Source organism: Heptranchias perlo, chromosome 11 (assembly GCF_035084215.1).
Source record: "Heptranchias perlo isolate sHepPer1 chromosome 11, sHepPer1.hap1, whole genome shotgun sequence".
In the NCBI taxonomy this organism is placed as follows: domain Eukaryota; kingdom Metazoa; phylum Chordata; class Chondrichthyes; order Hexanchiformes; family Hexanchidae; genus Heptranchias; species Heptranchias perlo.
Window position 1 is genome coordinate 53,449,226 of NC_090335.1, and position 23,687 is coordinate 53,472,912.

The following is a 23,687-nucleotide window of genomic DNA, read 5'->3' on the forward strand; positions in this document are numbered from 1 at the left end:
ACAAACATTTGTACAGTAGGAACACAATGTTTCTGTCTGATCAGGTTTAAAGTTTTGGAACACTTATTGTAACTTCATACAACAAAGAGCTTTCTTCTCTTTTTACACAGACTGTGGAAACCAACCCTTCCTTAGAAGTCGAATCATCAATGGTAATGATGCGGAGCTTGGTGAATGGCCCTGGCAAGTCAGCCTCCACTTTGATACCTTTCGGCATACCTGTGGTGCGACGCTGATCAGTAATTGGTGGCTTCTGTCTGCCTCACATTGTTTCCAAGATGTGGATCTCTTCAGGTAAGTAACTGCCAGAAAAAGAAAAATCTGCACCACAGTTTGGCAAGTTATGTTTGGGTTGTTTAAATCTGACAAATTGTAATTTGTTCAAATATAAAGTTTGTCATCTTTTTGGATGAGCTGAAGCTTGTGGAGGTCAGATAGGCATTGTAGAAATAAAGCTTTGACATGATGGAGGCATAGATTAGGGTTTCAACAACAGAGGGGAAGGGATGAGCGGAGGGGAAAAAAGCAGGCAATATTACCCAGGTGGGAGAAAGCAGTTTTGGCAACAGGTGAGATACTGGGGATGAAGCAGAGTTTGGATCAAGAACAACCCCAATGTTTCACATTTCTTGACTCAGCTGGAGATGGCAGTCAGGGAAGGCTGATGGAAGGAAGGCTAACGGCACTGATGGGAGCTGAAGAGGATGGTCTCATTCTTGCTGCCATTCAGCTGGAGGAATATTTGGCTCATTCAGGACCAAGGAATGGAGTACCTTTTGCACAATAATTGAATAACCAAAGGATTATTAGTGGAGATAATTCAATAAATTTAGTCCACTGATTACCTTTTAATTTGTAAATTTGTTATGAATGATTAGGTAACTGACAATTAAATTGTTATTACCCTGTTCATTAATTCATATGCTTTTTGAACAGATGAGATTTGAAGTCGATAAGATGGGGCTACTTAAACCTTTTAAACCAAAAAGATAGTATTATACTGTTCTATATTTGAATAGTCTCAGATTAACCTATTTGAGTTCTAAACGTTACATAGAATTACATTGGTTTGTTTCTGTGTTATAATTTCATTCAGCCCAATCAGTCTGTGTTGGTATCCACATGAACAGTAGTCCTAATTCCATATGCACATTCTGTTCCCATATTTCTTTATCCCCTTTTCCTTCAACCGCCTATCTAACTTGCTGTAAGTGTTGACATGGTCCCTGCTTCAAATCACTAAATCCAGTCATACATTTCACAGCCCTTTGTGTAAAAAAAAAACATTCTCCTACTTTCTGTCCTAAATTTCTTATATTTAGTCTTACGTATGTCCCCTTGTTCTAGGCCTCTCAAAAACCAGAAACAGTCTGTTTCTATCGACCCTGTCCTATCCCTTCATAATTTTAAACAACTCTATCGATTCACCCCATAATATCCTAATTTTTCAAATTTTTCTTCATATTTGTATTTTCTCATCCCAATCAGCATCCTAGTGAATCTATACCCTGTACCCTCTCTGTTACCTCAACATCTTTCCTATAGTGTGGAGCCTAAAACTACAACTCTGGTCTTACTGACTTTATATGGATTCACCATAAATCTGAACTTTTATATTTTGTACCTCTTGCCATAAAACTCCATATTCCATTATCTTTTTCTTCAGTGGTCTTATCCACTTGAAGAGTTGCTTTTAATTTCAAAATTTGCAGATGACACAAAACTTGGAAGTCTAGTAAACAGTGAGGAGGATAGTAATAGATTTCAAGAGGACATAGACAGGCTGGTGGAATGGGTGGACACATGGCAGATGAAATTTAACAGAGAAGTGTGAAGTGATACATTTAGGCAGGAAGAATGAGGAGAGGCAAAATAAACTAAATGGTACAATTCAAAAGGGGGTGCAGGAACAGAGAACTGGGAGTATATGTGCACAAATCTTTGAAAGTGGCAGAACAGGTTGAGAAAGTGGTTAAAAAGCATATGGGATCCTGGGGCTTTATAAATAGAGACATAGAGTACAAAAGCAAGGAAGTTATGTTGAACCTTTTATAAAACACTGGTTCAGCCACAACTGGAGTATTGTGTCCAATCCTAGGCACCGCACTTTAGGAAGGATGTGAAGGCCTGAAAGAGGGTGCAGAAAAGATTTACTAGAATGATTCCAAGAATGAGGGACTTCAGTTATGTGGATAGACTGGAGAAGCTGGGGTTGTTCTCCTTAGAGCAGAGAAGGTTGAGAGGAGATTTGATAGAAGTGTTCAAAATCATGAAGGGTTTAGATAAAGTAAATAAAGAGAAACTGTTCCCATTGGTGGAAAGGTCTAGAACCAGAGGACACATATTTAAGGTGATTGGCAAAAGAACCAAAGGTGACATGAGGAAAACCTTTTTTTACATAGCCAGTAGTTATGATCTGGAATGTGCTGCCTGAAAGGGCGGTGAAAGCAGATTCAATCATGGCTTTCAAAAAAGAATTGGATAAATACTTGAAGTGGAAACATTTGCAGGGCTATGGGGAAAGATCGGGGGAATGGGACTAACCAGATTGCTCTTGCAAAAAGTTGGTACAGGCTCAATGGACCGAATGGCCTCCTTCTGTGCAGTAACCATTCTATGATTCTAATATCTTGTGAACCTGAACCTGCAAATCCTTCTGCTCTTGCACATCAACCAGTCATCCCCCATTCAAAGCTTAATTGCTAATTTCATTTTTTAAAAAACAAAATGTACTGACACTGAAATTCATTTTCCATTTTTCTGCCCATTCCAGCACCTTATCAGATTTCCTTTTCATTTCCTTTTCACAATTAGGGGGCCTGTAGTACAACACCACTAATATAACATTCCCTTTTTTAAAATCTCTAACCATATTGACTTTCTTAACTTCTTCTGTGTACATCAGTCTTCTCTGCATGTAATGCCTCCAACAATGTTGCCACTCTTCCTCCTTTTATACCTTGTCCCAACTTCATTCCTATTCTCTTCTAATGCTATGTACTGCCAATGCTGCTTTATTAAAGCATTTCTCTGAATACTGCGGAAATAAAAACGAATGAAATAAAACCGAAAATGAACAGCAGGCCAATGAGCATCAAAGCATCATAGAATCTTACAGCATAGAAGGATGTAAGGAGTCTTACAACACCAGGTTATAGTTCAACAGCTTTATTTGAAATCACAAGCTTTCGGAGGCTTTCTCCTTCGTCAGGTGACGAAGGAGGAAGCCTCCGAAAGCTTGTGATTTCAAATAAAGCTGTTGGACCATAACCTGGTGTTGTAAGACTCCTTACATTTGTCCACCCCAGTCCATCACCGGCATCTCCACATCATAGCATAGAAGGAGGCCATTCAGCCCATCGTGCCTGAGCCGGCTCTTTGAAAGAGCTATCCAATTAGTCCCAATTAGGAAAATAATTTTTTGGATGGAACTCTTCATCAAACCTGGACAGGTTTGAAGAATGGTTGCACCTAATATGTTAAGTCAACATTCTCTTTCAGAAGTTGATTAACTCGCTGTACAATTCCAGTATTTTCTGTAGCCACTACCACCCACACCACCCACCCCCCCCCCCCCCCCGGAATACTATTGCTGAGAAATGTGCATATTCCAAATCAGGCCTTTACCACCCAGAGCAATGTTAGCGGTCTGATATGGTCTATAATTGATATGGCTGTAAGCCAACTGCATTGTCACTCCAAAAGTATCCCCCTTTCATGCAGTTTTTCTTTTACTGGATGACAACCACCACCTAGTGGTCAATAAATAAAATAAGTAAATGACTACAAACAATGGCTTTACATGAAGGGGTGAAGAATATGACAAAACAATTCGTTTGGCATCATTCCACTAGTTTAATAACTCTTCATAAGGTGAGTTGTCTGTTTATTTAAGTTTTGTTATGTGTTATTCACTCATGGAACAAACTCCAAAATGACCCTTTTTTATAATTTTTCAACTCCAAATTCAGGAATCTTCAAAGAGTACACTTCCATGTGTACAGTAATAGCTAGAAGGGTTGTGAAAAAATGTTGAATCCTTGATTATAATTTAAAGGGTAAAACAGCATAATCCCGCCTCTCCCTTTCATTACTTCACCTAAGGTAAAGTTCTCCCCTGTTGCTAGGTTACTGAGAAGGGATGGCAGCAGAGACTACTAAATTTAAAATCTAAAAAGACCCTACCATTCCCAATTAAAAATGAGGCAACATCAAAAGGAATTTCTCAGCCAAGATTTTTTTTAAGAAAAGGAACAATAGTTGAAATCTCAAAATAACCCCTCCCCAACTTCCTCCATTTGGAATCAAGAATTTAGAAACAAAGGCGACTTTTGTCTTTCCGCATAAACAAGCATTCAGAGCTGGGAAAACCTACATGAAAACACTCCCCTGGTGAAAACACCCTATTGGTAACACAGCTGGTGTTGTGCTTGTGATTTGTGGTACGGTGTGTTGTGCTGATAATCCAAGGCTCCTTTTCTCTTTTATCAACCCTGAAGCTCCATCACTTCACGTTTCTCCCCCCACTCCCCCCGCCAAGCTTTTCTCATCCATGGACTCACCTCCTGTTCCCTCAACCCAATTCCCACTAAACTCCTGATCACCCAGCTTCCCTTCCTGGCCCTCCTGGTAACTGATACTATGAAAGATTTGCTCTCCTCAGGCACTGTCTTCTTCCCTTTCAAAACAGTTGTCATCACCCCCTCCTCAAAAACCCACCCTTAACCCCTCTGTCCTGGTTAACTACTGCCTCATCTGGACCCTCCCTTTCCTTTCAAAGTTATTGAGTATTTGGCATGGATCTGTCACCTCCCAGATCCATGCCAAATTTTGTCCACCCCTCCTTATCTCTCCTTCTTTAGCTCAGCATCAGATTTTTCTTATGCCTCTGTGAAGTGCCTTGTGATGTTTTTCTATGTTAAAAGGCACTATATAAATGCAAGCTGTTGTGTTTCAAGTACCCTGGAAGATATAAACTCATCCACACAAGGATGCTCAAAAAAACAAGTGTTAAATTAATAGTATACCACACCACCTTCATAGTAACAGCAGCACAAAGAAATTATATTTACCATGAAGTTACTGTTATCAAATAAGTAATGTGAATTCTTCCTGTTTTACTTGCCTACTGACAGATGATGGCGTGATAACATTGGTATATGTTGGGAAGATCCTTAGCAGAATCTATAATGCTAGTTCCAACCTTAGTTCCTCCAGTTTGCGTTTAGAATTTCAGTTGCTGCTAATTGCTTCTTTTCATTGTGCTAAAATGTTAAGCAAACAAGGGAAGGCACCATCATTTCTTTGCTTTCTTAATGTCTTTGAAGCATGTTGAGACTTTGATTTGGGTTATTTTCTTCTTGAAGAGTAGTCATTGAACACAAAAGTAACTCACTTTTGGCAATATGAGGTGTAAATTCCACATTGTTGTACCTGCTTTTCAGGCATAAATCGGGTGCAAAGATGACAAATTTGATGGCCCACTGCTAAATTCATCCTGAGATTTATTTTAGGCCTGTAAGAAGCACAACATTGATTTAAATATTAAAATTAGGGTCCTGCACTTGAATAAGGACCTGTTTGCTAATTTCATGTGCAGAAATACCTAATTCACTGGGTCTTAAGCTCGACAAGAAGTCATTGCCTTAACAGTTGGGAAGTACGCTGCAGAAGCGCTATTTAAAGGGATACTCGCCTCCATTAAGGTAAGTCTCTGTTTGGACTTGATAGGCTACTGGAGAGCATATTGCTGATTTTTGACGGTATTTTTGGCTACTGTTTCACTGAGCAGAACTCGGAGAGTGATTTTTGGGAGGTCCTGCACTCTGTCAAAGCATTGTCTTCCCAACTTTGTTGCAATATGGGTATTCTGCTTGATCTGCCTTTGGAGCTCTGACATGAGGAGCAGGGACAGCAGCAGCAGCAGCAAGGAAGGCAGCAGAGGGCTGTATAGGTTGCTAGAAGAGGGTGAAAGAGGGAACAGAGAAGGCCTTACACTATAAGAGTGCACAGGAAATGGAAATCCTACCTTTACATATATCAACTTTACACATCAGGAGACTCCGGTTCTCCGGGGAGGCAGTGACTGAGCTCTGCCACCTGCTCGACCAAGAGCCTGTGGCTGTGAAAGTCACTGTGATCCTGAACTTTTATGCACTGGGCTCCAACATCTAATGGGTGACATAAGTAATATCTCAGTTTGCTGTACACATTGCAATCAAGGAGGTCACAGATGCACTGTTTGCTAGGCATTAGGAATTCATCACCTTCCCAGTGGAGGTTACCATGCAGGAGGAGACAGTGTTCAGCTTTGAAAGAATTGCTGGATTTCCTCAGGTGCATAGGATCATCGATTGCACCCATGTGGCTCTGTGTGATCCTCTACAAGCCCTCTATTATATTCCTTTAAATGTGCATCTCGTCTGTGACCATAAGCATCAAATTATGCAGGTCTGTGCCTGGTATTCTGGCAATAGTCGTGATGCCTTCATCCTGCTCCAGCCCTCAATACTCCCTATCTTTCATCCGGATCATCGGGCTAGAGGCTGGCTGCTTGAGGACAAGGACTATCTTCTGAAAACCTGGATCATGACTCCTGTCAGGAACCTGAGCACAGACGCACAGCATGCATACAACGAGAGCCACTGCAGAACCAGGCTTCTCGTGGAGCATGCTATTAGGCTTCTCAAGCAAAAATTCCAATGTGCTTCAATATAGCCTGGAGCGAGTGTCATGATTTATCATTCTGCGCATGTGTTGGAGCTGTAAGATAGGGAAGAAATTGAGGAGGTACAGGAAGAAGGGGATCAGGACGCTGAAGTGCAGAGGAAGAGCAAAGCCCAGCATTGCTGCCAGAGCTCTTGGGCAGCAACTCATTGAGGGATTCTCATGAATGTTCTCTCCCTTCCCAAATGCACCTCTACCCACCTAACCCAGGCTTCACAACCACCATCTGAATGTCCTCATACAGTCCAACTTCATGGGTATTGCCCATACATAACTAAAAATATTAGATCAAGAGCAATCCAAGAAAAAAAATGTTTACTACAGCAAGATAGTTCATCATTCTTCATATGACAATTGCTTATACCAAAAATAGAGAACTAAACATCAGCCTTGTGCAAATCCCTAGAGCATGTCTTGTGTGCTCGCTTAACTATTCTAGTTGAGGTGCATCCCCAGTGGCTACAGCAAGGGAGATGGAAGGCTGCTGAACATCCATTGAGGATTCCTAAGATAGCCTTGGTGGGCGACCTCGAATAGCATTGACAGTAGAAGATCCAGCTGCAGATTGCAGTATCTCGGGGGCAATAAGGCCAAGTCTGGCACCAACAAGGGCACTGGTTGAGAATGTGGTGAAGAAGCGGGTGTGCTATCATCCTGAGAGAGGACAGCATCTGCCTCTCTCATGGAGCCAGTGCCACTCTCGTGGGGCTGTACCTCAGCCCTCCTGCTGCTCCGTGTGAGAACAGAGTGCAGGAGTGATGAGACAGTCTCAAAGCTTTAATTAATGCTGTCCTTCATGCTTTGCAAGCCGGAGGACACTCTGGAGCTCAGACCCAAGATAGCAGTGGTTTGAGCTTCCATGAAGCTGTCAGAGGTGCCATCAGAGGCTCCATCATTGTGGGTTCCAATACATTGTTCATAGAGCTGACCACTCGCTCCATGGTTGACTGCATGGCCTGGATGCCATGCGGAAGACTCCACACAAGTTGAAGTTGGAATCCTCCATGTTCTCTGCCATTGTGCGGAAGCTCACTGACAGGTTGTCCAGTGCCCTTAGAAGGCCGTGCTGTACAGCAAACAATTCTGCCATGTAAGCTCGAGTTCCTCATCTCTGCCCTCTGCAGTAGGGCTAATATGCGAAATCACCCTCCGGCAACATGCTTTCTGGGCCATCCTGTCCATCTGCCCTTGCTCCTGTGTACTTGTACTTGATGAATTTCCCAATACAGACCTCTCTAGTTTCCAAACTATCCAGGGTTCCTGTCTCTGAGCTGATGCTTGCTTGGGTAAGGTTGACTGATGCTAGAACTTCTGGAGGGATTTCTTCCTATTCTTCCAGTCCCGCTGTGCCCTCTAGAATTTCAGGATTCAAAATGAAAGAGAGGGACATGGGTTATCAGTTAGTGGCAAGGGTAAGCAGAGACAGATGAGTGACTGCTGAAAGCAGAATACTTTTGTCATACATAGTGTTACATCGAAACTACAGCACAGAAACAGGCCATTCGGTCCAACTGGTCAATGCCGGCGTTTATGCTCCACATGAGCCTCCTGCCTCCCTATCAGCATACCTTCCATTCCTTTTACCCCTCATGTGTTTATCTAGATTCCCCTTAAATGCATCTGTGCTGTTTACCTCAACTACTCCTTGTGGTAGCACGTTCCACATTCTTACCACTCTTTGGGTAGAGAAGTTTCTCCTGATTTTCCTATTGGATTTATTAGTGACTATTTTATATTTATGACTTCTAGTTTTGGACTCCCTCCACATGTGGAAACATTTTCTTTACATCTACCTATCAAACCTTTTCATTATCTTAAAAACCTCTATCAGGTCAACCCTCAGCTTTCTCTTTTCTAGAGAAAAGAGCCCCAGCCTGTTCAGCCTTTCCTGATAAGTATATCCTCTCAGTTCTGGTATCATCCTTGTGAATCTTTTTTGGACCTTCTCCAATGCCTTTTTATAATATGGAGACCAGAACTGTGCACCGTACTTCAAGTGTGGTCTAACCAAGGTCTATAAAAGTTTAACATAACTTCTCTGCTATTCAATCTATTCATCTAGAAATGAACCCCAGTGCTTGATTTGCCCTTTTTATGGTCTTATCATGCTTTGCTACTTTTAGTGATTTGTATATCGATACCCCTAGATCCCTTTGCTCCTCTATCCCATTTAGAGTCTTATTATCCAAATAGTATGTGGCCTCCTTATTCTTCCTACAAAACTGCACCACCTCACACTTATCGATATTGAAATTCATTTGCCAATTTTATGCCCATTCTGCAAGTTTATTAATGTCGTTCTTGCATTTTGTCGCATTCTTCCTTTGTATTAACTACAACCCCCAATTTGGTGGTGTTCGCAAATTTTGAAATTGTACTTCCGATTCCTGAATTCAAATCGTTAATGTAAAATTGTGAACAACAGTGGTCCCAGCACCGATCCTTGTGGAACACGACTTCCCACCTTTTGTCAGTCTGAGTAGCTACCCTTAGCCCCTACTCTCTGTTTTTTGTTTTGTAGCCAGCTTGTTATCCATTCTGCTACCTGTCCCGACTCCACATGCTCTGACCTTACTCATGAATCTACAATGCGGTACCTTATCGAAGGTGTTTTGAAAATCCAAATATATTCCATCTACTGCATTACCCTTGTCTACTCTTTCTGTTACTTCTTCAAAGAATTAACATAAGAACATAAGAAATAGGAGCAGGAGTAGGCCAATCGGCCCCTCGAGCCTGCTCCGCCATTCAATAAGATCATGGCTGATCTGATCCTAACCTCAAATCTAAATTCATGTCCAATTTTTAAATTCAATAAGGTTGGTCAAGCATTACTTGCCCTTCTGAAATATAGAACCATAGAACCATAGAAAAGATGCAGCACAGAAGGGGGCCATTCGGCCCATTGTGTCTGCGCCGGCTCGAAGAACAACCAGGTGCCCACTCTAATCCCACCTTCCAGCACCCGGTTCGTAGCCCTGCAGCTTACAGCACTTTAGGTGCAGGTCCAGGTACTATTTAAAAGAGTTGAGGGTCCTTGCCTCTACCACCAATTCGGGAAATGAATTCCATACACTCACCACCCTCTGGGTAAAAAAGTTTTTCCTCATGTCCCCTCTAATCCTTCCGCCAATCAGCTTAAATCCATGTCCTCTAGTTCTTGAACTCTCCGCTAGGGGAAACAGGTACTTCCTGTTTACTCCATCTGGACCCCTCATAATTTTGTACACCTCAATCAAGTCCCCCCTCAGCCTTCTCTGCTCCAAGGAAAACAACCCCAGCCTATCCAATCTCTCCTCGTAGCTGTAATTTTCAAGCCCGTAGCTCCAATTTTCAAGAATAGTCAGCACATTTTTTTCAAGCCCTGGCAAATCCGTGCTGACTATTCTTTATTATATTTTCTTTCTCTAGATGTTTTTCTATTACATCTTTGAGTAAAGATTCCATTATCTTTCCTACCACTGACATTAAGCTAACTGGTCTATAGTTCCCTGGATTTGTTCTATCTCCCTTTCTGTATATAGGAATAACATTAGCTGTCTTCTGGCACTATTCCCTTTTCTAATGAATTTTTTTATATATATTTATATATATGTAATTGAGCCTCTGCTATCTCCTCCCTAGCTTGTTTTAATGTTCACAGATGCAATCCATCAAGGGGCTTAATCCTTTCTAAAGTTTAATTAGTTTATCAATTATCTGCCCCCTTTCTGCCTTAAATGTTTTTATATCTTTTTTAATCTCTTCTTCTAATGTCATGCCCAGCTTGTTAGCCTCCCTGGTAATTACTGAAGCAAAGTAACTATTCAATATTTCTGCCATTTCACACTGTCATTACCTGTAAGTTTATTTTGTGCATCCCTTAGTGGCCTTATCCCTTTCTGATTTTTCTTTTGTTATTTATGTGTCTGTAGAATACTTTACTATTTATTTTTATAGTCTTTGATAATTTAATTTCATAGTTTCTCTTTGCTTTCCTAATTGTTTCTTTGACTTCCTTTCTAACCTCTTTGTATTCCCTTTTGTCATCCTCTCCTTTTATTGTCCATGTACTTAGTTCATGCCTTTTTCTGTAGTTTCAATTTTACCCTTATCTCTTTATTCATTATTGGCTAGTTTCTTGCTTTTTAGAGGAATATATTTCTCCTGAACTCTCTTGATCACCATTTTAAATATTTCCCACTGCAGTTCTATCTCTGTCAATTTTTTTTTCCAGTTTACCTGCCCTGGTTCCATTCTCATCCTCTCAAAATTAACTTTTTTCCAATCTATTACTTTGGTCTTTTGTCTTACTTATGTTTTTCTCAATCATTATTTTAAACCTTATTATGTTATGATCCAGCAGTGATTCCTCTCTTGTTGGGCTGCTCACACACTGGGTAAGAAGGGAGTCCTGAACACTCTGTAAAAACTTCATTCCCTTTTCCCCCTTCCCTACCTCCTCTTGCCAGTTTATCTGGGGGTAGTTGAAATCTCCCATGATTATTACTTGATGTTTTTTACTTGTTTCATCATCTTGCACTTCCCTTCCACTATGAGGTGGCCTCTATTAACCTGATTGATCTCTTCTTACCCTTTGTCTCAATCCATATGGATTCTGTTTCTTTCATAATGTACTTATGTTCCTTTTTTTATTGCCATTCTGCTGTCTCTAATTAGTACAGCGACCCCCGCCCCCCACCCCCACCCCCCCGCTAACTACTTCCTTCTCTGTCCTTTCTAAATATGTTATATCCTGCAATTTGTAACTGCCAGTCCTGTTCCTTTTATAGCCATGTTTCAGTTATCCTTACTACATCTGGCTCCTCGCTACAAATTATTGCCTTCAGTTCCCCCATTTTGTTTCAGATGCTGTGTGCATTGCTGAACAGGCATTTTAATTTGTTTTTAGTAATTATTCCCTTCACTTTATTTTTAACAGTCATTTTGTACTTTCAGGGCTTAATTTTAAAATCAAATTGCGGGGCGGTGGGGGCGGTGGGGGGGCTGCGAAAATGGTGAAAATTCCAGCGAGTTCGGAAGCCGGCTCCAACCCACTGACGTCCAGGGTTGCCACAGACGCACCTGGGTGCACGCGTGCTTCACGGATCCGGAAGTCCCGCCGGCAATTAAAGCCGGCAGGATGATAGTTAAAGAACCAAATGTACCTCATTGAGGTACTTAAAGTATTTTATTTCTGACAGAGTAGATTGTTAAAAAAACGATTTTGAACTTACCTGGGCGGCTTTCCCACGGCTTCCGATTCATGCCTGAAAGGGCCGGATCAGGCAAAAATAAACAAAATTAATTAAATAAAACACCATTGCACAAGGTTCAAAAAACAAAATAAACCTACCTTTCCACTCTTCTCTGATGTCCGATGTCTCCCTTTCCAATGTCCCCCTCTCTCCTCCGATGTCCCCCTCTTCCCTGATGTCCCTCTCCGATCTTCCCCTCTCCCCCCCCCTGATCTTCCCCTCTCCCCCCCCCTGATCTTCCCCTCTCCCCCCCTCACAATCCTCAGCACCCCCCACTCTCTGTTGCAGCACTGGATGACGTCTCGCTCGCTCTCTTTCTCTCCCCCACCTTGGCGTTGCAGCTCCTATCGGCAGCCAGCCTGTCAATCAGGCTGGCTGCCGGGCACGAAACCTGGAAACAACTTTAATCACCATCAATGACATTGTGATCATGTCGGAAAAGGTAAGTTTTTTTTATTCGGGTTTGCCACGCGCATCTTCACCCCCCCAACACTGCCAACCCGCCACCATTTCAAAATTGAGCCCATAATCTATAACTGTATTTGTTCCCAGACCATTTACATCACCTTTATTCCTTACCTTAGTCTGACCTTTACTCTCATTTCCTATTTCTTTTTTTTCTTCAGACTTATGTTATCTTCACTAGATCCCTCTCCCGTCCTATTAGTTTAAACTCCTATTCTCAGCTTTATTTATCCTTTCCGCTCGGACACTGGTCTCGTTCCGGTTCAGACGGAGCCTGTGCGAACAGTACAGCTCCTTCCTGTCCCAACACTGGTGCCAGTGTCCCATGAAATAAGAATGTGTGAGGATGAGAATTCGGTGAGACGGGAAATAGGGCGAGATGACTAAAAACCTTTCAGGTCTCCGCCACCTTCTCAAGGGCAATTGGGGATGGGCAATAAATGCTGTCCTTACCAGCGACGCCCACATGCCGTGAATGAATTTTTTAAAAAGTAACAGTTGCAGGAGATGGTGTGAAGTGTTGAGCAGCGATTGGAGGAGAGTGGTGGGAACTGGGGGAAGGAAGGTTTGTGACTGCTAAGGCCACCGGTGACGCAGGCCTAAGCAGAGAGTAATGAGAGATGAGTTAGGAATCTTACCTTAGTAGCCCTTGTGAGGTCATTAACCTTTTTTTCTGAATTGCAGCCAGGTCCTTGGAGCAATGCTTCTGGCACCGACCTGCTGTGCCACCTCTTCCCGAAGCTAGCTGGGATAGCTTCTTGCCGCTGGATGAAAAGATGAGGTCCCTCCCCATGTCGATCTCCACCAGCAGCACCTCCAAAGCGGCATCTGAAAAGCAGGGAGACCTTCCAGTATCTCTTCTGACTGCCATTTCAGTAATGTTGAGAATGAAGCTGATTACAGTCACAGTGCACCTCCCCTTTAAGACGCCAGTGACGTCCGATTTCCCACCCCCCTTCATTAAGCGAGCTGCCAATGAAGATCGCGAGTACTGCTGGTAGCTTGCTTATTTCATGCTAAGCAGGCAGAGGGACCAATTTAATGCTGTGCGCCAGGTCTACATGAACAGGTGACCATTTAGCTCCCGTTTTCTACCAAGTACAGATTTAAGCCCCAATAAAATAATTTATCCATTTAATTGCATACCACAGCTGCTCCTTTTAAAACTATTTGGAACGGTCTTTCTCCCTGTATGACCTCATCTCTACAAGATTCACCTCCTGCTCCCTCAAGCATTTTCCTACTAAATTGCCGACTGCCCAGTTTCCCTTCCTGGCCCCCATAGTACTGACATTACAAATGGTTCTCTTCCCACAGGCACTGTCCCACCTCCCTTTCAAAACCACAACCATTAACCCCCTCCTCAAAAAACACTCCTTGCAAATTACCACCCTGTCCTCCCCACAATATCTAAATGTGTTGTCGCCTCCTTGAACTGTGGCCATCTCTGCTGCAACTCCCCATTTGAATCCCTCCAATCAGGTTCCCACCCCTCACACAGCATCGTAATAGCTCTAACCAAAGTCATGAATTATATTCTATTTGACTGTGACCATGGTTTACTATTCTTCCTCAACCTCCCTGTAGCCTTTGACATGGTTGACCACACCATCCTCGTCCAATGCCTCTCCTTCATTGTCCAGCTCAGTGGGGCTGCCCATGCTTGGTTCCACTATTAACTAATAATCTTTACCAAAGGCTCAGGGCTCGATTTTAGCACCCGTGATCGGGTGCGTTCGTGGCGGGGGGGCTACGAAAATCGGGGATTCCCGGGGCGAGTCGGGAGCCCAGCTCCAACCCGCCCCACTTCCAGGTTTCCCACTGACGCGCTGACATGCGCGCGCAGCCCCCGCATGTGGGACTCCCGCTGGCAATTAAAGCTGGCGGGGTGCCACTTAAAGTAATTGAACAGGTACTTCAGGTTGTTTACAGATTTGATTGACCTGTTATTTTAGCAGGGATGGGATTTTGCAACTGACTGGGACTGTTTCCCATACTGGGGGAAACACTCCCAGTTCAAATGGACGTGTTGTAGCCATCAGCCTGTGGCAGCTGCAAAGGTCCATTTGACAGGTCGGGGGGGGGGGAGAACCTCACTCATTGCAGGAGGCCACTCTGTCACTTTGGATAAAGTTTGGCCTCCACCACCCTCCTCCTAACAATAACATTCATCAACTTGCACACTTACCCCGGTGTTCAGACACATGTACTTACCTTGCGGACCCCCTCAGATGTACATCTTCCGGATGGGGGTCGCCTTAGCTGCAGTCATGACCTCCTCGGAGGGCAAACAGCATCACCAGCCTCGCCGGCCACGCCGTCTACCTCTGACACATGGAGCTCCACAACACAGTGCTGTGACACATCCACCTGCACAGCAGGAGGGAGGGCAACCACAGAGAGAGATGCGTCGCGGAGGGCACTACCCTTGCCACAGGGTCCACAGAACGAGAGTCAGCTTCCTGGACCTCTCTGAGCAGCAGTGCACACGGAGGCTCAGAGTCACTCGACATGTAGTCGTGGACATCTGCAGCCTCCTTCATGCCGAGCTGCTCCTGGCTGGCCCGAGCACCATCTTCTTACCTGTCGCTGTCAAAGTCACCACTGCCCTCAACAACTTCTCCTCCGCATCCTTCCAGGGTGCCACCAGGGACATCGCCGACGTCTCTCAGCCGTCTGCACAAAAGAGCCCTGCAAATACACCTACACCCACTCTGCAGTGACACAATGGTGGCATCAGTTGTGGGTCTTCATTGTGATCTTCAGGAAAGGGCATTATTGCACAAACCAGACAAGATTTGCAAAGACGTGACAGTAGTGGTGCCAATATAATATGCAATGTGAGTTGGTCAGAAATTAAGTATGAGTAAAAACCATGACAAACCCTCAAACACCCTTGTGCATCCCCTTCATGCTCACGACACGTTTGCCTTACGCTGCCTACTGCACATATGTCATGCATGCCCTGTGGCTGCAGCACAGGTAGTGGCAGGTTGAATGAGGCTGACTGTGAAAGAGATGCATGAGAGGGTGAGTATGAGATAGAGCCATGAGATGGTATGAGGATTGGGTTGAGTGGTAATGGCGGGATGAGTACTGGCGAGGTGAGTAAGTGCAGGTAAGATGAGGATGAGGTTTGAGTGGGTGTGAGGGGTGATGTGACAGAGTAGTGTTGGCAGTGCAGAAGGAGATGTGGGGTGGGGGTGCTGATGTGGCAGACGGAGTGTAGGGGAATGAGTAAGTGTACTCACTTTGGCTGACCTACTTAGGTCATTGCAGCACCTCCTGCACTGTATGCAGGTGCGCGATATGTTGGTGGTGCAGGTGACCTCCTCTGCCACCTCGAGCCAGGCCTTCTTGGTGGCAGAAGCAGGCCGCTTCCTCCCACCTGCCGTGGGGAAGATCTCTGTCCTCCCCCTCCTCCTCATCCCATCCAATAAGAGCTGGAGTGAGGCATCATTAAACCTGGGAGCAGCCTTCCCCATGGGCTGCTCCATGCTGTAATTTTTCCTATTTCTTGCAGCATCAGTCAGTGGAGGACTGCCCCTTTAAATAGAGCTCCTCCAGCTGACAGACCTTACTGCGCATGCGCAGTCCGTCCGCCGTGCAGCTTAGCAACAGGGAACCCGGAAGAACAGGTAAGTGGATCCAATCAGCCTGCGATTGCGTGCGGAGCAGACTGATTTCACCGGGCACGTTACCCACGCGCCCAATCTACCCCCCGCCGCGAACCCGCCGCCATGGTAATATCGGGCCCTTAATTTCCCTTCCCGCACCATCACCTTGGGAGTCGCCCCCATTGATCCATCTTTGACCCCATCCTCGTCTTCATCTATTTGATGCCCCTTGGCATCATCCACAGATATAGGATCAACTTCTTGTGAATCCCTCCCTCACTGTGGCCTATGATTGGCAGCCATGTCTGCAGTCATCTAAGCCGCAAGTATTGGAATTCCCTCCCTAAACCCCTCTGCCTCTCCAGCTCTTTCTCCTCTTTAAGACACTCCTTAAAACCCACCTCTTTACCAAACATTTAGTTACCCTGCTTGAGAGTAATTTTTCCCCCATATACCTCTGTGACGCACCTTAGGATGTTTTGCTACATTAAAGGTGCAATATAAATACAAGTTGTTGATTTTATGATCAAAGTGGACCAGCAGAAAGTTGAGTTTGTCTTGATAGCTGAACATCGAAGGATAGATAAGCTAATGTCCAAGGAAAATTCTCTTTTTTTTTATCTTGCATTAGTTCCATTTTCAATAATAATTTTATCTTTTTTAAGAAAAACAGTTTAGGTTTATTCATGAAACTCTACTACCGTCTCAATGTGCCAGTTACAGATTAGAGATACGGTTTTGAGAACCACCCATGTTTTTCATTCCATATTAATACTTTGTCCCATAAAATTATAATGCTATTTTAGAACATATGAAATATTTATGTTTATGAAAAATGGAAAATATCTACTCTTATATTTTTCAATACTGTCCCCAAGAACTTATTCTAATATTAACAATCTGAATATCTTTTGTTTTTTTTACCCCAGGTATTCTGATCGACAGTTATGGACAGTGTACATAGCAGCGCATTCCCAAATTTTTTCAGATGATGATGTAGAAATTCGACTAATCAGACGGATGATAATTCATGAGCAATTCGATAATATCACAATGGATTACGACATAGCCTTGCTTGAACTGGCAGCACCTGTAACATACAATAATTATATCCAACCAGTGTGCCTTCCGTCAGCGTCACATGTGTTTCCTGCAAATCGAAAATGCTATATTACTGGTTGGGGCCTACTGCAGGAAGACGGTAAGTTAGTTCCAACTATTTATTTTCATTGGATTATAAATAAATATATGTATAAAAATACTTTGATTGTGTTCCCAATTACATTTATAGTTAAAATGAATTAGGGGATAGCCTGGTGCAGCCAATTATTTTATTCATTCACAGCACTACTAGAGAAATGACATGGAGGAGACTCCGAATAATTGAGTGCGCACATACGTGCATTCGACACACACACACACACACACACACACACACAGTAACATTCTTGATTACTGGAATAAAAGCTAAATTTTAGGGAATTCAATTCTGCAATTTCAGGTAATAGCTTTGTGTTTATCTGTGCTATTTCATTTCCCATGTTGCATATTTTATTTCAAAAAACTCCCCCCCCCACCCTCATGTAGAGATATTGGGGGGAGTTCTAACCCTCCAAGGTGGGGGTGGTTAATTTCTTAAAAATCTGAAACTCGACCTCAAACCTGCGTGAATGCGCCCGCTTCCAGTTTAACCGGAACGGGTTGGGGGGACGGGCGAGTAACCTGCTCTTGAGAGGCAGGTCAGTAATTTAAATATGTTAATATGGCTCCATGCTTCAGATTTTAGCAGCTTTTTAGATTTAACGGCTGCGGGCCGGGTTTCAGAGGGCTCAGGAAACCCGGCAACTATAGTGAGGCGAGAACTGCCGGATCCAGCTGGTAAGTGCGTTTCCAGCACTACTTGTAGGATAGGAGGAGCAAGAGTGCTTCTCTTTAATCTCCTCCACCCACTGGCCTCCCAAGCTAACCTTCCGTGATCGACCGAACCCCTCCCTGTGATCCGACCACCCCCCCCCCAACAATCCAGCTCCCTGCCATGACCTCCACACGCCCCCCACCCCGTGACATTCACCACCCCCCCCCCAACCGTGGGTCATCTACCTCCCTCCCGATCTCTTTTATTACCTTCTCCCCCCCACCCCCACCCCCCGCCTACTGCAATCTCCTTGACACCAAAAGAGTCAGAATATTAGGAAAAGCACTTTTTAATGTTTTCCATTGTATGTGATCAAGGCACAAAATCTCAAGTGATGTTCTTTCACTAGAACTAATAAAATTGCCAATGGCATTACCCACAGTTAGTGATGAATATAAAGTTTTTATACGTACAAGATTACAATGAAGTTGGGAAGACTTGAGAAGAATCACTGCACAAAGGCACCTAGTGGCTAGAGTCTGAACTACATTCTAACAGTTGACATAGCAATTTAGAATGGTAATTGTTAACAGAAAAGCAAGACAGCAAGTACTAAGGTTATTGCAGAAACAGGGGATGGCAGAAGCTTTTTAAATGAAGACGTTGAGTCACAAGCATCTAAATGGACCAAAAATGAGTGACTACAAGTCATATGCAAATGTAATTTTTTAACAAAATCCTCATTACTAAATCCAGTATATATCTAAATGTAGCAGTATTTTATATATCCAAGAGAACAGTTATGGTTTTAATTTTTTTGAGAGGTAATCTGCTCCATTACATTTTTACACCAACCTGGTTCTGAGGAATAAGAAACTGATTTGAATATTAGGTGGATAGTGGTGCTGAATGTAACACGCATCAGTCCTGCACCAGTACAGGCAATAAAGGGGCAATGAGCACAGTTCTGATTTGAAAAAACAATGCACACTCTTTACTGTAGACCATCACTGGCAGGTATTAACATTTGGAAAAAATTGGTTCTAAACTAAACAGAAAATAATCTTTGTTTCACAGGTCAGCTTCCCATAATCCTTCAAAAGGGTGAAGTAAGAATCATCGATCAAACAACATGCAATAACTTTATTGGTAATATACTATCGTCACGAATGCTTTGTGCAGGATATCTTACTGGAGAAGTCGATGCATGTGAAGTATGAAAAGTTATATTTACATAGAAACTCTGATCTTGGCACAGCTGGCAATTATAGTTTCCACAGATTTATGGTTGTGTAACATTGATCATCAGATTTTTTACTAAACTATCAACAGAAAAATATAATTCAATCAATACTGTATCAGCAGCAACCACCTTAAATTCATAATTCTGGCATTGTGCAATGTATCTACTGAAAGTATTGATGTAAATTTGGATACAGAAAGGAAACTCTGCTACCCCATCTGCAATTAGCTAACTCAGCACTGCTGGCGATCTACAACCTGCCTCGGGCTGAGGAAAGAAAAATCAGCCAGTATCCCTCTTCCTGATAACTATCCATGTGACTCCTGCTGGAAAGGATGAGATGTCCTCCATGGGAAATAGCCTGTTTACACATGAAGAATAGTTACTTGGATATGGTACCAGTCAGCTGTCAGGGCTGTGGAACCAGAACCAGGCCCAACATAAGGCAGTACCTTCAAAAAGAAGGGGAGCAAAATTTGGGAAACAAACCCCACCGATCCTGTTTTAAATTCTAGATTTGTATCAACTGATAGTCTGACAGACGTGAACACATTTTTAGTTGCAGTCATGTGACTGTCGCCCGAAGCACCATCAACACTGCGCTGCAAATCTCAGGGCTTTTGTCAAGTTAATGCAAAGAACATGTCTACACTGTTACTAGTGAACAGGAGTTAACATTTTTTTGACAATACAGTAGCTACACTGCCAATGAGTTACACAACTAGATATTCAAAAATATCTTCTACAGAATTAAGAGCCAATTAAAAATAACACCAGAAATCTTATGTAAAAAGGAGAAGATTTCGATACTGGAAAACACAGATCAGTCAACATCTGAAAAAAAAGACCAGTTAACCTTTCGGCCAGACCAGACTCTTCATGATAGTTGAAAATTGCTTGTTCCATAACTTTTAAGTGCATTTTAAAATTTTACTGTAATCATTTCTTTATTGATGACAAAATATTTTCTTTTTTTAAACAGTCTAGAAACAGAATACAAAGAAAAGCCAATGTATTGGAAACATTGCCTGAGTATTTATTGAGAAGGAGTACTACACTCATTCGGGTCAAACTCTGTTCGATAGAGCTACACATTCCTGAGATACTTTTCTTGTTTCTGTAGGGGGATTCTGGAGGACCATTGGTCTGTGAAGAACCATCAGGAAAGTGGTTTCTGGCAGGAATTGTGAGCTGGGGACAAGGATGTGGTCGGTATGGGCACCCTGGAGTTTACACACGGATCACAAAGTTCCGAGAATGGATACAGAGGAACGTGAAAGTCACTGACAATTGATGAAAGTTGTTGCACACTGAAAACAAAATCTTCTTTTAATTCAAGCAGTGATTCCTGCTATCGCCTATAATGCTCATATCATTACCTGTAGAATACTGCAAACTTTTAGTTATCAATTCTACCCCCTTCATTATTTACCTGACTCATTCAAATAGAGTTTATAGATTTCATGATTGCATGACATGTACCTAAGCATGGCCATTGTATTTTGTTGTCTCTGTATGATAGCCCACTGGATGTGAGAGAAAAGAAAGAATCAACCAGATTTGAGATTAGAAAATAGGATTGTCATGCAATGTAGACGTGCACTTTACAGCCCTTTATATGTCTGCACTGCATTACAATCCTATTTGAGAAAGTTGCTGACTGCTTCAGGAATGCATTTTCTAGAATGTATTCAATAAGGTTGCATTTATGCTGGAATTACCAGTCCAATACTAGTAGCTACAGTTTGGGTTTCAGGCAGGCGGTAGCCATTTTACACTACCTGGATGAAACTTGAATTTGCTTTCCCGTGGAGTGCCCTGCGCATGCATGCTTCTACATATGTAGAACTCCTCTCCCAGTAATTAAATTTCAAATGTTTAGAGTGTACAGCGACAGCATCTGGACTTATTCAAATTAATTGCAGATAGGTGTAAACAGTGTCTCGGAAATCCAAATCACCCCTAGAGCATTTTTTTATACCTGGTTTGACATCACACTAGATTACTACTCCATGTGGTAGCAAATGGAAACAGTCCAAGACTCTCTCAAGCAGGGAGCTGTCACCCTGCTTTGCTCTGGAGTCTGGTTGGGCCCGAACTCCAAAGTTACACCACAATGCTAAAGTTGTAGTGTAACAACATCTTAAGAGGAATCTGCTGCAAGTAACTACATTATATGAAGTTCAGCTTAGCATCCACTTTTCAAATGAATTAGATGTAAATGTCTTTAAATAAAGGAGGAGAAAAGTTTAGAACATTCTCCTTTAACAGTAATAAAAAAAAATCTAATATTCATATATATTTGCACAAAATACCTTTTCTTTAGGTAATGGGTGTGGACTCAGAAGTCTAATAATACTTTTTCACAAGACTAATTTGACTAATTTTGACTGTAGCATGGTGCGGTTGATTTTAACCCCCGAGCCCCGCAATGTTCCTACCTGGCGACATTTTATCTTCACCAAATTTGCAGTCAGCCGGTGCTTCCGCTGTGGGTAAGCAGGGGCCTAATTTAAATCCAAAGGCCTCGACCCGCTGACGTCATCAACGGCATTTTAACTTCGGCATCCAGAAGGCCCACAGAGAGCCAATCCTGATAGCCGCATCATAGCGGGAGTCACAGAGTGGCCAGCAGAGGCCGAGGTAGGTTTAAAAAATGTTTATTTTTATGTGCAATCCTTGTAAACAGGGCTCCGCAAGGAGTCCCTGGATCTGCCCAGCCGTGGCCTTGCCTGTCCGTCCCCCGACTGGCATCGGCTCGGTAACCCCCAGCACTTGCCTTATGACAGGGGCTATTCCCATGGGTCCCTGGCGGCGTCTGGCTCCCGCCCACCGATCCTGACATCATGCCTGCCAGCTTTGGGCAGAAATCAGATTGAAATGAGGCTCTGGCAGTTAATATCAGCGCGGACTCACTACCTTCATGACCTCCGGGTGCTCCGCTCGCTTTGCGCCCTCCCCCCGTGAATCAATCCAGCCCCGAGCTAAAATCGACTCCAGTGCATCACTATCACTGCTGCACATCATTCCTGGATGTTTGACTGGTTAGGTCCACATATTGTTTAAACACTGGAACCCTTGCAGTATCCTCTGTACAAATTGTGAACAGCCCTTACAAAAGCTGTATTTTTTTGCAGTTTTATATATGAAATACATTCATGTATGTATTTCTGTATAATTGCATTTCACAAACTTCTACAAATTGCGGGAAGTTTTCAAACTAGTTTATAGTAAAACTTATATGGGATGCTGTGTGAATATAATCTGCATGATTAACTTTTGATTATTGAGGCAAATTATGTTTTTCAGTGGCATTGGCACAATGTTATCAACAAGCTGATTTGTCTTACCCTACCAAATTTCTACCTGGGTGAAATTATTGTTGATCTCAGATGCAGTTACATTGAAGGTATAAGACCATCCTTTTAGTTCTTATTAAAGTAATAATTAAGCATCTTTATAACTGAATAGTATCTTAATCAGAAAATCACATAGAACACATTATTGCAGCACTTCTATCATATTTAAATCACTGCATTGCATATGAACAAATGGTTATAGGTTTGTCAAACACTTAATGAAGATAGCATCCCTTTAATATGGGATGTAATAATCAGGAAAAAATATTTGAATATTGTACATTGCCTGGAGGAATTGGAGTTACTTAAGATGGTTTAAAACAATAAATTGAAGATGATTTTCTATATTGAAGTCTGTTGATTTGACAAAAAATAGCAGGGAACGATACCAAGCAACGACCAAGCTTCTCTTTGTAAGGGAAGAGGAGGGAGAAAAAGGACACAACTTCAAACCATCTTGAGAGATACTCAGGATCCACCGCATCCTGAATAACCATGCTGCAGGCTGGAAAATTAAATTCATCCATTGCCTGATATGAGAATAGGCCAGTTATATAAACTGTAAGGAATTTCTATTTTATGTATTCATAAGACCCTGGGGTAAGACAACAGCAGAGACCAACTTATATTCAAACAAGCTGGTTTATTCGGTTATCAAACGACAATATTATACAGTTAGAGGGTTTATGCTTACGGCTGCGGAGCACAATTCAGAACATGGGTTGAACAGGCCTTTATTCTGAGAGAACCAGAGTGATTATCTTCCTTGTAGATGTTGCTTGTAGATAGTCCTCAGCACCAAGCAGTAAGCTACTCTGCATCAATACCTTTCCATTTACCTGCTATTTCCAAAGTCATCCTCCTTTAATGATAGCTTCAGTTATTACCAAATAATGAAAATGTTATTTGTTACCATGAGTTTTTCTCCACTCTGCTCACATGTCCGTCCTTGAGATTGAGACTTCTGAACATTGTTCATTATCTTTTCTTATCACCATGTTCCTACAATATCTTACATTGTCTTACAGTTTCACAAAGGAATGGGGAAAGAAAACAAGCAAGATTGGGCTTTTCTTTGAAAGGGAAGAGGAGGGAGGCTCCTCCTGCAAGGGCTTCTCTTCCCGCCCATATACCATTACGTCTGGACCCCCAGGGATCTATCGTTGGCCCCCCTCCTATTTCTAA

General features: G+C 42.7%; 1 protein-coding gene across 1 annotated transcript in view; it reads left to right on the plus strand.

Annotated features, from left to right (window-relative positions):
* Positions 1-22,835, plus strand: part of LOC137327346 (suppressor of tumorigenicity 14 protein-like) — a 113,606-nt gene extending 90,771 nt beyond the window's left edge. Inside the window, exons 16-19 of the mRNA XM_067993047.1 lie at positions 111-294; positions 16,975-17,246; positions 18,978-19,114; positions 20,267-22,835. Coding sequence (XP_067849148.1) covers positions 111-294; positions 16,975-17,246; positions 18,978-19,114; positions 20,267-20,437 — 764 coding nt within the window. The 3' untranslated portion in view covers positions 20,438-22,835. The remainder of the gene's footprint in view (positions 1-110; positions 295-16,974; positions 17,247-18,977; positions 19,115-20,266) is intronic.
* The last annotated feature ends 852 nt before the right edge of the window (positions 22,836-23,687 follow it).